This window comes from Capra hircus, chromosome 1, assembly GCF_001704415.2.
Source record: "Capra hircus breed San Clemente chromosome 1, ASM170441v1, whole genome shotgun sequence".
Lineage (NCBI taxonomy): Eukaryota > Metazoa > Chordata > Mammalia > Artiodactyla > Bovidae > Capra > Capra hircus.
In genome coordinates this window covers 151,542,356-151,555,087 of record NC_030808.1, presented here as the reverse complement: position 1 = coordinate 151,555,087, position 12,732 = coordinate 151,542,356, and the positions used below count along the sequence as shown (strand labels likewise).

The following is a 12,732-nucleotide window of genomic DNA, read 5'->3' as shown; positions in this document are numbered from 1 at the left end:
CTAGATTAGTGATCACATCATCATGATTATCTGGGTCGTGAAGATCTTTTTTGTACAGTTCTTCTGTGTATTCTTGCCACCTCTTCTTAATATCTCCTGCTTCTGTTAGGTCCATACCATTCCTATCCTTTATCGAGCCCATGTTTTCATGAAATATTCCCTTGGTATCTCTAATTTTCTTGAAGAGATCTCTAGTCTTTCCCATTCTGTTGTTTTCCTCTATTTCTTCGCATTGATCACTGAAGAAGGCTTTCTTATCTCTTCTTGCTATTCTTTGGAACTCTGCATTCAGATGCTTATAGCTTTCCTTTTCTCCTTTGCTTTTCGCCTCTCTTCTTTTCACAGCTATTTGTAAGGCCTCCCCAGACAGCCATTTTGCTTTTTTGCATTTCTTTTCCATGGGGATGGTCTTGATCCCTGTCTCCTGTACAATGTCATGAACCTCATTCCATAGTTCATCAGGCACTCTATCTATCAGATCTAGGCCCTTCAATCTATTTCTCACTTCCACTGTTTAATCATAAGGGATTTGATTTAGGTCATACCTGAATGGTCTAGCGGTTTTCCCTACTTTCTTCAATTTGAGTCTGAATTTGGTAATAAGGAATTCATGATCTGAGCCACAGTCAGCTCCTGGTCTTATTTTTGTTGACTGTATAGAGCTTCTCCATCTTTGGCTGCAAAGAATATAATCAATCTGGTTTCGGTGTTGACCATCTGGTGATGTCCACGTGTAGAGTATTGTGTTGTTGGAAGAGGGTGTTTGCTATGACCAGTGCATTTTCTTGGCAAAATTCTATTAGTCTTTGCCCTGCTTCATTCTGCATTCCAAGGCCAAATTTGCCTGTTACTCGCGGTGTTTCTTGACTTCCTACTTTTGCATTCCAGTCCCCTATAATGAAAAGGACATCTTTTTGGGGTGTTAGTTCTAAAAGGTCTTGTAGGTCTTCATAAAACCGTTCAACTTCAGCTTCTTCAGTGTTACTGGTTGGGGCATAGACTTGGATAACTGTGATATTGAATGGTTTGCCTTGGAGACGAACAGAGATTATTCTGTCATTTTTGAGATTGCATCCAAGCACTGCATTTTGGACTCTTTTGTTGACCCTGATGGCTACTCCATTTCTTCTGAGGGATTCTTGTCCGCAGTAGTAGATATAATGGTCATCTGAGTTAAATTCACCCATTCCAGTCCATTTTAGTTCACTGATTCCTAGAATGTCGACGTTCACCCTTGCCATCTCTTGTTTGACCACTTCCAATTTGCCTTGATTCATGGACCTGACATTCCAGGTTCCTATGCAATATTGTTCTTTACAGCATCGGACCTTGCTTCTATCACCAGTTACATCCACAACTGGGTATTGTTTTTGCTTTGGCTCCATCCCTTCATTCTTTCTGGAGTTATTTCTCTACTGATCTCCAGTAGCATATTGGGCACCTAATGACCTGGGGAGTTCCTCTTTTGGTATACTATCATTTTGCCTTTTCATACTGTCATGGGGTTCTCAAGACAAGAATACTGCAGGGCACCTCAGAACATGGACAGGGTGAAAGAATTGGAGCCGTCTCTTTTTTCTCTTCTCCAAGAGTCTTTCTCCACTGAGAATATTAACTTCATTTCCTTGAGTCCAAGTCAGCTAAAAGTACATTAGGCAAAATGTATAACCCACAAATACCTGCTTTAACAGGGATGCAACCCAGTTGAGCAGGCATAACCTACACCAAATCAAACAGGACGCGTGCCAGCCTAGGGGATATGCCAAGTCCACTGGACATCAGTACTCTAGGACTTTGATCACCCACATGTCAATCTTCAAAACCATAATGAATTAGGATTTTGTAGGTTTTTTTAAACATTCATTAAAACTTTAAAAGTTGAGATAAAATTGTGTATACAATGTAATATCTATATAACGTTGCATAAGTTTAAGATGTACGACAGGTTGGTTTGATATATTTACATATTAGGATGACCACCTTAGTGTTAGCTAAGTCCTTTAACAGGTACATAATTATCACTTTTTTTGTGTGGTAAGAATATTTAAAACCTGGTCTTTTAGCAACTTTGGAGTGTATAGTACAGTATCACAGCCTATTATCACCATGCTATTCATTAGATCTCTTGAATTTACTGTTACGCTGTAACATGCATCAGAAGGTACACATATTATGAGTGCACAGCTTGATGACTATGAATACCCTGTGCACTAACCACTCAGGTAAAGAAACAGAACATCAGACAAGAGGAGAATAATGCCCAAACCCCCTCAGGTGTACTTCAGTCACAACCGGCCCTCCCTAAGGTAATCACACTGTCTCAGGACTATGAATTAGTTTTACCCATTACTGAACTTTTCACTGGTATTATACAGGATGCACTTTTCATTCCCAGCTTCTTATATACTTGTGAGATGAATCAGTGTGGTGAATGTCAGCAGTTCATTCAATCCTACTCAGCTGAGTTAGGCTCAGTTCAGTCACTCAGTTGTGCCTAACTCTTTGCCCCAGGGACTGCAGTACACCACACTTTCCTGTCCATCACCAACTCCCGGAGATTGCTCAAACTCACGTCCATCGAGTCGGTGATGCCATCCAACCACCTCATCCTCTGTCGTCCCCTTCTCCTCCTGCCTTCAGTCTTTCCCAGCAACAGGGTCTTTTCTAATGAGTCGGTTCTTCGCATCAGGAGGCCAAAATATTGGAATTTCAGCTTCAGCATCAGTCTTTCCAGTGAATATTCAGGACTGATTTCCTTTAGGATGGACTGGTTTGATCTTGCAGTCCAAGGGAGTCTCAAGAGTCTTCTTTAACACCGCAGTTCAAAAGCATCAGTTCTTTGGCACTCAGCTTTCTTTATAGTCCAACTCTCACATCCATACATGACTACTGGAAAAGCCATAGCTTTGACTAGATGGACCTTTGTTGGCAAAGTAACGTCTCTGCTTTTTAATATGCTGTCTAGGTGGATCATAGCTTTTCTTCCAAGGAGCAAGTGTCTTTTAAAATTTCATGCTTGCAGTGAACATCTGCAGTGATTTTGGAGCCCGAGAAAATAAAGTCTGTCACTGTTTCCGTTGTTTCCACATCTGTTTGCCATGAAGTGATGGGACCGAATGCCAGAATCTTAGTTTTTTAAATGCATTAATGTTTTACTGTGTGAATATTCCTTGATTTGTTTCTCCATTCTGTTATTGATAGATATTTCAGTTGTTCCAGATTTTGCTTTTATAAATATTACTGATGTATACATTCTTGTATGTGCCTTTCATACACATTTCTACTGGGTCTATAGTTTGGGAGTAGACTGGATGATATTCACTTACATCTTTACAGCCAAGCAGTTTTCTAAAAAGTTTGCACTGATTTATACTCCCACTATCAATGTACCAAAGCAGTGTACCACAACCATCAGAAACCCTAAAATGTATAAAACTAGCAATACTAAGTGCTGATAAGGGTGTGGGGCAACTGGGAATGCCACAGGACTTTGTCTTTAATAACTCCTCCTCCAGTACACAGTGGTTATTCAGAGAAAGAATTTTGTACAATACATACTGACAAATATCAATGTTATGTATGCATTGGAGATAACTCTATTTAAAAAGCAGAGGAATTTGCACTTGAAGATAACATTGACATATGATAATGCTCTGATAACACAAGAGTTTCAAACAACTTCAAAGTGTCTAATTAGAAATAAAAATCTATCCACAAATAAGGGTAATGAAGAAATAGTAGTTCAAATGCAAAGACGTTCCAGTCATTGGTATACGATGGCCAAAAATTTACTTGGCGTGTTGCTATAAAATCATAATTCAATTTAATCAGAATCCCCCCTAATTGTCTGCATGATTGTGTAACACTTTTAAAAGAATCTGAACAATGTAAAAATACTTTTATTTCAAGAGAAATGTTCTATGACTTTGAGATGGCTGAAAATTCAACCCATGGGAGCTTCCCTGTGGTGTATTGTCACTATACTGACTTCCAATGGTTTTTCAATAAATAATAACTCTTCCCAGACACTTGGGAATGTACATCTCAAATCGATGAAAGCTCTCTCTACTTCTTCCATGTATTTTTTGGTGGGTTTACTATATGGGGAAATATGAGGAGAGCAAAATTGATAGAATAAATAGGATACAAGTATAATCTACATGCAAATGGCACAAATTCCTGAAAAAATATATGCTTTATTCAGAGAGAGTTTTTGGTCACATAAAAGCTCATTTGCTTGAAATTTACAATTTTGACATAATTTTTTAATTTATTTTATTGAAATACAGTTGATTTACAATGTTGTGCTAATTTCTGCTATATAGAAAAATGATTATGAGATATATATATATATTCTTGAAGCTCCAGTACTTTGGCCACCTCATGCAAAGAGTTGACTCATTGGAAAAGACTCTGATGCTGGGAGGGGTTGGGGGCAGGAGGAGAAGGGGACGACCGAGGATGAGATGGCTGGATGGCATCATGGACTCGATGGACGTGAGTCTGAGTGAACTCCGGGAGATGGTGATGGACAGGGAGGCCTGGCATGCTGTGGTACATGGGGTCTCAAGGAGTCAGACACGACTGAGCGACTGAACTGAACTGAACTGATTCTTTTCCATTATGGTTTATCACAGGACGTTGAATATAGTCCTATGATAAACCATTGAATATAGTCCAGGATTTCCTTGGTGGCTCAGATGGTAAAGCGTCTGCCTACAATGCAGGAGACCCAGGTTCGATCTCTGGGTCAGGAAGATCCTCTGGAGAAGGAAATGGCACCCCACTCCAGTAACTCTTGCCTGGAAAATCCCATGGGCGGAGGAGCCTGGTAGGCTACAGACCATGGGGTCGCCAAGAGTCAGACACAACTGAGCGACTTCACTTTGCTTGTTGAATATAGTTCCCTGTACTTGTTGCTTGCGCATTCTGGACATAATAGTTTGCATTAGGTAGTCTCCAACTTCTAGTCCTTCCCTCCCCAACTCCTACCCTGGGCAAGCACAAGCTTTTTCCCTACGCCTGTGCATCTGTTTCTGTTTCAAGGTAAGTTCATTTGCTTCATATTGTAGATTCCACATATAAGTGATATCCTATGATATTTATCTTTCTCTGTCTGACTTATTTGACTTAGTATGATAATCACTAGGTCCATCATGTTGCTGCAAATGGCATTTATTTCTTTCTTTTTATGGCTGAGTCATATTCTGTTGTGTATATCTATTATATCTTCTCTATCCGTTCATCTCTTGATAGACATTTAGGTTGCTGCTATGTCTATTATAAATACTGCTACAGTGAACACTGGGGGCATGTAACTGTTTTTATAGTTTTCTCCTGATATACACCCAGGAGTGGGATTGCTAAATCATACGGCAACTGTTTAGTTTTTTGAGGAGCCTCCACACAGTTCTCCATAATGACTGCACCAATTTGCACTCCTACCAACAGTGTTGGAGAGTTCCATTTTCTCTACAGCCTCATCGGTATTTGTCACTTGTGGACTTTTTAACAATGCCGTTTTGACCTGTGTAAGGTAGTACTACCTCAGTATAGTTTTGATTTACATTTTTCTATTAGTGATGTTGAGCGTCTTTTCACGCACCTGTTGGCCATCTGTATTTATTCTTTGGAGAAATGTCTGTTTAGATCCTCTGCCCATTTTTTGATTGGCTTGTTTGTTTCTTTATTATTGAGTTGTATGAGCTGTTTATAGATTTTGGAAGTTAAGGCCTCACTGGTCGCATCCCTTGCAAATGTTTTCCCCCAGTCTGTATGTCTTCTTTCCATTTTGTCAGTGGTTTCCTTTGCTGTGCAAAAGCTTATATGTTTGATTAGGTCCCATTTGTTTATTTTTTGTTTTATTTCTATTGTCTTGGTAGACTGATCTAAATACGTTTGTAGGATAAAATTTCTTGTAATTTGAGGGAAGGCTGAGGTAGAACATTTGTCTGAGTGACACTTTAGTAAGGTTCATCATTCTAAAACATATCATTATTAGAAGCCCATGTTTAATCATCAGTTCAGTTCAGTTGCTCAGTCGTGTCCAACTCTTTGAGACCCCATGGATTGTAGCACAGCAGGCCTCCCTGTCCATCATCAACTCCCGGAGTTCAATCATAAATTTCCATTAAATGATACTCTTTTGTCTAATTTCATAAAAACTTAAAGAGTGGGCCAGATCATATTCAGCCTGACCACACAGCTGGTCTGCATGGAAAGTAGGACGTTCTATTCTATAGAATGAGCTGGCATATGATTTTTTTATATCATCTCTTCAATCAAATAGTGCAGAGTTGGACTATAGCAAGCAGTGTATATACCCAGTGGAAGAAAATTTGGGACTTTACCTTCCTTTTTCTTCCTTGCTGTTCTAATGAAGATATAACTCTTTAATCTTATAATTCATCAGATAAATATTAAACAAGAATAAAACAGAAGAGGTAAGGAAATAACCTTTGGCTTTGGTATGTGGGGAAGAGAAATAATTATTCATGTAAGTTTTAGTGCTATCAGTTGTAAAATAAATTCTAAGCCCATGTTTTGTTTTGTTTTGTTTTCCACTCTGTCAGCCTTAAGGCCTGTGAGTATAGAAACTGCATGTTTAAAAAGGTTCCAAAGTATCTGGAATGATGCTATGGTCCTGTTGGTGATCTCAAATTACTTACTAGTTGATGAAGGTCATCTATCAGCCAAGTCTGCTATCAGCCAAGCAGCCAGGCAGCTGGCTCTCAGCAGGAGTGGGTAGTTGCCCTCCCCTCTTCATTTACTGATGAATTGCCTGGTTCAATTGATCGTCCGGGCATCATGGCTGCTGATTGTGGTCTGAACCACCCAAGAGAGAAAGCTTTTAGTTTGGCCTGCCTAGGATAACATCCCATAATGTGGGCCTGTTTTCAGTGCTCCTGCTAGAACATCTGTATAAATATTGAGAAAAACTCAAGATTCCAAGACTTTCTGAAAACCAGAAAAGTAGGAATAAACCAATGGTGTTAGGAGGTATCCAGGGACCCAGGAAGAGAAAGAGAGTGTGTGTGGCACATAAAACCCTCAACGCTGTTCGGAGTCCTCACATTCTTGGGGCAGAGCCCATCACAAATCTTTGCCTTTTATATTACTCAGCCATTAAAAAAAAAAAAAAAAAACGCCATTTGCAACAATATGATTGGAGAAGGCAATGGCGCCCCACTCCAGTACTCTGGCCTGGAGGATCCCATGGGCGGGGGAGCCTGGTGGGCTGCAGTCCATGGTGTCGCTGGGAGTCGGACGCGACTGAGCGACTTCACTTTCACTTTTCACTTTCATGCATTGGAGAAGGAGATGGCAACCCACTCCAGTGTTCTTGCCTGGAGAATCCCAGGGACAGGGAAGCCTGGTGGGCTGCCGTTTCTGGGGTCGCACAGAGTCGGACACGACTGAAGCAACTTAGCAGCAGCAGCAGCAACAACAATATGGATGGACCTAGAGTTTATCATATTAAGTGAGGTAAGCCAGAGAGAGAAAGATAAATATCATATGATACACTTATATGGGTGATCTAAAAAAAAATGATACAAATGAACTTATTTACAACTGACCCACAACCATTGAAAACAAATGTATAGTTACCAAAGGCGAAGGCAGAGTAGGGATAAATTAGGAGTTTGGGATTAACATACACACACTATGTACTGTTCACTTGCTAAGTCATGTCCGACTCTTTGTGACCCCATGGACAGCAACACGCCAGGCTTCCCTGTTCTTCACTGTCTCCCAGAGTTTGCTTAAACTCGTGTCCACTAAGTCGGTGATGCCATCCAACCATCTCATCCTCTGTTGCCCTCTTTCCCTCCTGCCTTCAACCTTTCCCAGCATCAGGGTCTTTTCCAATGAGTCAGCCCTTTGCATCAGATGGCCAAAGTATTGGAGCTTCAGCATCATTCCTTCCAATGAATATTCAGAATTGATTTCCTTTAGGATTGACTGGTTTTACCTCCTTGCTGTCCAATGGTCTCTCCAAAGTCTTCTCCAGCAGTACAGTTTGAAAGTATCAATTCTTCAGCACTCACATATACACATTGCTGCTGCTGCTAAGTCGCATCAGTCGTGTCTGACTCTGTGCAACCCCATAGATGGAAGCCCACTAGGCTCCTCTGTCCCTGGGATTCTGCAGGCAAGAACACTGGAGTGGGTTGCCATTTCCTTCTCCAATGCATGAAAGTGAAAATGAAGTCGCCCTGTCATGTCCGACTCTTAGCAACCCCATGGACTGCAGCCTATGAGGCTCCTCCGTCCATGGGATTTCCCAGGCAAGAGTACTGGAGTGGGGTGCCATTGCCTTCTCTGGATATACAGACTACTACATATAAAATAGATAAACAACAAGGACCTGCTGTATAGCACAGAGAACTCTACTCAATATCTTGTAATAATCTATAAGGGAAAAAAAATCTGAAAAAGAATATACATATATATATGTATATATAACTGAATCACTCTGCTGTACACCTGAAACTAACACACTGTTGGAAATCAACTAGGCTTCAATAAAAACAAATGAATGACCAAAAAAAAAAAAAACTTTGCCTTCCCCAAGGGCACGGGATAGGGGGTAAAATCTACCAACCCTCAAATATAAACTTGCTGAGGCCCCAAGAAAGACCAGAAGCTAAGAGAAAGAGGGTAGTAGCAAGAAGGAAACACCTCCAGACCCAGTATAGGAGTTGCCCTAAACGCAACTCATGTTGCCCTGCCTCCTCGGCTGTGTGTTCCATCACGAGCTCTCACCTGGGCCCCACACACTTGCCTTAGGTCTCCATGTTCTCCTGCTAATGCAGAGCTTGGGAGGAAAGGAAGATATTTATAAGCCATTTATAATTTAGCCTACTTCTGCTTTCAAATGGGTTAACCTTCTCTTGTCACTTTTTTGGGGGGTGACCAGGTATGTTACAACCATATTACATTTTTAAGGAGAAATGTTCAAAGCCTATTATTTTTATTTTTCAGGGAGTTCCTGGATTTGACAATAGCATAGAGGGACCCAAGGGCTTGAAAGGAGAACCTGGAAGACAGGTAACTGTGGGCTTTTGGAAGTAACTTTGTAAATATGTGACAATGGTGGGCTCGGGGTTTTAGTGATAGAATATGAAATACGTATAAAGAATTTGGAATCAGAGTGAATATACCTGATACAGAAAATCTATTTTTAGAAGCAGAAAGATTCATTTATCCCTTCTTATTTGCTATGCTGGAACTTAAGACACATTCTCTCTTCTGAATCTGATGCAAAGATCTAACCTCTGATTTAAAATGTAGGGCTAGCTGGTAGAAAGCTCTAGCAAAAGAATGCCTGGCCTTCCCAGGATCCAGAGGACACGTGTCCTAAAAAGATATCATATTATACTTGGTACCTGATTTTATAAAAAAGAGGCAGAGAGAGAATAAGATCTGGTAGATATCTACGGGCCACACTCTCAGGCAAGTCTCTTGAGATTAGTCTTATGGGATAGCATACATCTAAATCTGACCATGTACGCTTGTTTTTCAGAACTTTAGGAAAACAATTGTCTGGAAAATGTATGTCACTGGATTCATGGTGGGGAAGTTCTTTGGTGATTCCACCTGTGAGAAAGCCCTTTGGGAAAAGGCTTAGCCTCCATTTCAGGCTCTGTTCCTTAGCCGCCCTGTGGCCTCAGCTACTTTCTACAAGCCTCTGCTTTCTCATCTTCAAAACTGGACAAGTAGCCTGCTTTGGAAAGGGATGTGGGAATTCAATGACAGAGCCTTCCACATCATAAACTTCCAGAGAACGTTACCTGTCATTTTTTATTAAGTGGCCAGTGTATGTCTTGTTGTAGACTCTATCTCCCCTTCTCCTACCTTGGGAGGATGTGTATTGCGAGAGTTTATTCAGATAAGGGTGCTAATTGGGCTGTTACACAGGTTAGCCAGACAAAACAGAAGTTCCAAGAGAGAAATTCACACAGGTTGTAGGCATCCCATCACACGGATGATTCTATGGCAACGCAGCGGGGACAGTTCAATTGAAATACTCTTAACTAACAGCCCAAACACAAGTTAGACGGTGGTGATGAGCAGATGGAGCCACATCCTGCACACAGAGAGTTGTGGTCTGTGGCTGGTGGGTTAGGGCCTCATCTCTCAGGGAGGATAAGTCTAACCTGTGTGTCCCCCTCCACCCTCCTGGGAGCGCAACGAACCAGCATTGAGGAGCGCACATGTCCGAGCCGTGTCTTTACTGTCAAACCTCTGTCTGTTCCTTTGACAGGGAAGAAGAGGCTGGCCAGGGCCCCCTGGAACTCCCGGCTCCAGAAGGAAGACAGTAAGGACCCACATAGACAAAGTGGCCCGCTCTGGAGGAGCCTGAACTGGGGTGATGCAATGGCTGGTGGTGGGGTGGTTCCCCGGGACTTACTACCCTGGGGAAAACTGACTCAGGGCGGAGCTGGCAAAGGACGCAGGAAGGGCCGTGAAGCCAAGGCCAGTGCTGGCTGCAGGGGAGATTACCACATCGGAGGAAAGCGCTGCCCAAGGAGAACGCAAGAGTAGCCAACTAGGGGAAGAGCAGTCAAAGTCTGGCCTGCTCACTAGCCCACGGAGGTTTGAAGTCCAAGGCTCCATTCCTCTGCCAAGTTTTATGACTGCTTAGAAAAGTCAGTCCTGATGCGAGTCCTCTGGTCTCCTTTCCATTTTCTCTGACTCGCAAAGAAGAGGAATGTGTTCTGAGATATAAAAATATTTTCTTGGATCAACTACAATATATGGTTCTGTGAACTTCTCCTCAGAAAACAGAATGCATAATGAATGCAATATATTAAACTAGTTTTTATTTGTGCTAAATTTTTAAATGTTCTAAATACATATTTTACTGAGATATACTTGGTAGATAATATTAGTTTCAGATGTACAACATAATGATTCCACGTGTGTATATATTACAAGATGATCACCACTCAGCTAGTAAGTCCATCAGCTAGTTAACATCCATCACCACACATAGTTATGATTCTTTTTTTTCTTGTGATGAAAACTTTTTAAGATCTATTCTGTTGTTGGGTAGTTGCTATGTTGTGTCCAATTCTTTTATGATCCCATGGACTGTAGCCCACCAGACTCCTCTGTCCATGGGATTTCCCAGGCAAGAATACTGAAGGGAAAAAAAAGGAATACTGAAGAGGGTTACCATTTCCCTCTCCAGGGGATCTTCCTAACCCAGGGATTAAACCCGTGTCTCCTGCACCGACAGGCGGATTCTTTACCACTTAGCCACCAGGGAAGCCCTTCTACTCTCTTAGCAACTTTTAAACATACAATATAATATTATTGGGCTTCCCTAGTGGCTCAGCAATAGTCTGCCTGCCAATGCAGAAGACACAGCTTCAATTCCTGCGTCAGGAAGATCCCCTGGAGAAGGAAACAGCATCTCACTCCAGTGTCCTTGCCTGGGAAATCCCATAGAGAGAGGAGCCTGGTGGGCTATAGTCCATGGGGCCGCAAAAGAATCAGACACAACGCAGCAACTACACAACGACATACTATTGTTGACGACAGTTATCATGTGAAGTTGAGTGAAGTGAAAGTCATTCAATCGTGTCCAACTCTTTGCGACCCCATGGACTAACCCGTGGAATTTTCCAGGCCAGAATACTGCAGTGGGTAGCCTTTCCCTTCTCCAGGGGATCTTCTCAACCAGGGGTTGAACCCAGGTCTCCCACATTGCAGGCAGATTCTTTACCAGCTGAGCCACCAGGGAAGCCCAAGAATACTGGAGTGGGTAGCCTATCCCTTCTCCAGGGGATCTTCCCAACCCAGGAATAGAACTGGGGTCTCCTGCATTGCAGACAAATTCTTTACCAGCTAAGCTATCGTGCTATACATTAAATCCCATGACTTATTTATTTTCTAATTGGAAGTTTATGCCTTTTGATTTCCTCTACCCATTTCACACCATCCCCCCCATCCCCACTCCTCATCTCTGTTCTCTGTATCTATGAGTTTAGCTGGTTGGTTTATTCATTTTGTTAAGATTCCACATATAAGTGAGATCATAGGGTGTTGGTCTTTTTCTGATTTATTTCACTTGGTGTAATTTCTTCAGGACTCCCCTGTAGCTCAGATGGTAAAGAATCCTCCCGCAATGCAGGAGACCCGGGTTTGATCCCTGGGTTGGGAAGATCCCCTGGAAAAAGGAATGGCTATGCACTCCAGCATTCTTGCCTGGAGAATCCCATGGAGAGAAGAGCCTGGTGGGCTACAGTCCATGGGGTTGCAAAGAGTCAGTCACGACTGAGCAAGTAACACTAGTGCCTTCAAGGTCCATCCATGTTGTCACAAGTGGCAAGATTTCCTTCTTTTTCATGACTGAGTAATATTCCACTGTCTCTGTCTGTGTGTGTGTGTGTGTGTGTGTGTGTGTGTGTGTGTATGTGTATAGCACACATGGTGGGTATATCTTTTTGAGTTTGTGTTTTTGTTTCCTTTTGATAAATACCCAGAAGTAGGATTTCTGAATGATATGGTATTTCTATATTTAAGTTTTTTGAGGATACTCTGTACTGTTAAAGAGATTATATATAATATTTGCCTATAAAAACATATCTGAGAGCAAAATTAGGTCACTTGCTTATGAAACCTTTTGGGATCTTTGTTGTTATTTTTTTCAATAAGTACTTTTTAAAAGAGTTTCTATGCTTGACTTCTTGGAAAAGAATTGACATTATAAAATAAAATCTT

General features: G+C 41.6%; 1 protein-coding gene across 1 annotated transcript in view; it reads left to right on the top strand.

Moving 5' to 3' along the window:
* The window catches only part of COL6A6 (collagen type VI alpha 6 chain), a 174,179-nt gene that overhangs the window by 94,764 nt on the left and 66,683 nt on the right, over positions 1-12,732 (top strand). The window contains exons 20-21 of the mRNA XM_005675709.3: positions 8,986-9,051; positions 10,268-10,321. Coding sequence (XP_005675766.2) covers positions 8,986-9,051; positions 10,268-10,321 — 120 coding nt within the window. The remainder of the gene's footprint in view (positions 1-8,985; positions 9,052-10,267; positions 10,322-12,732) is intronic.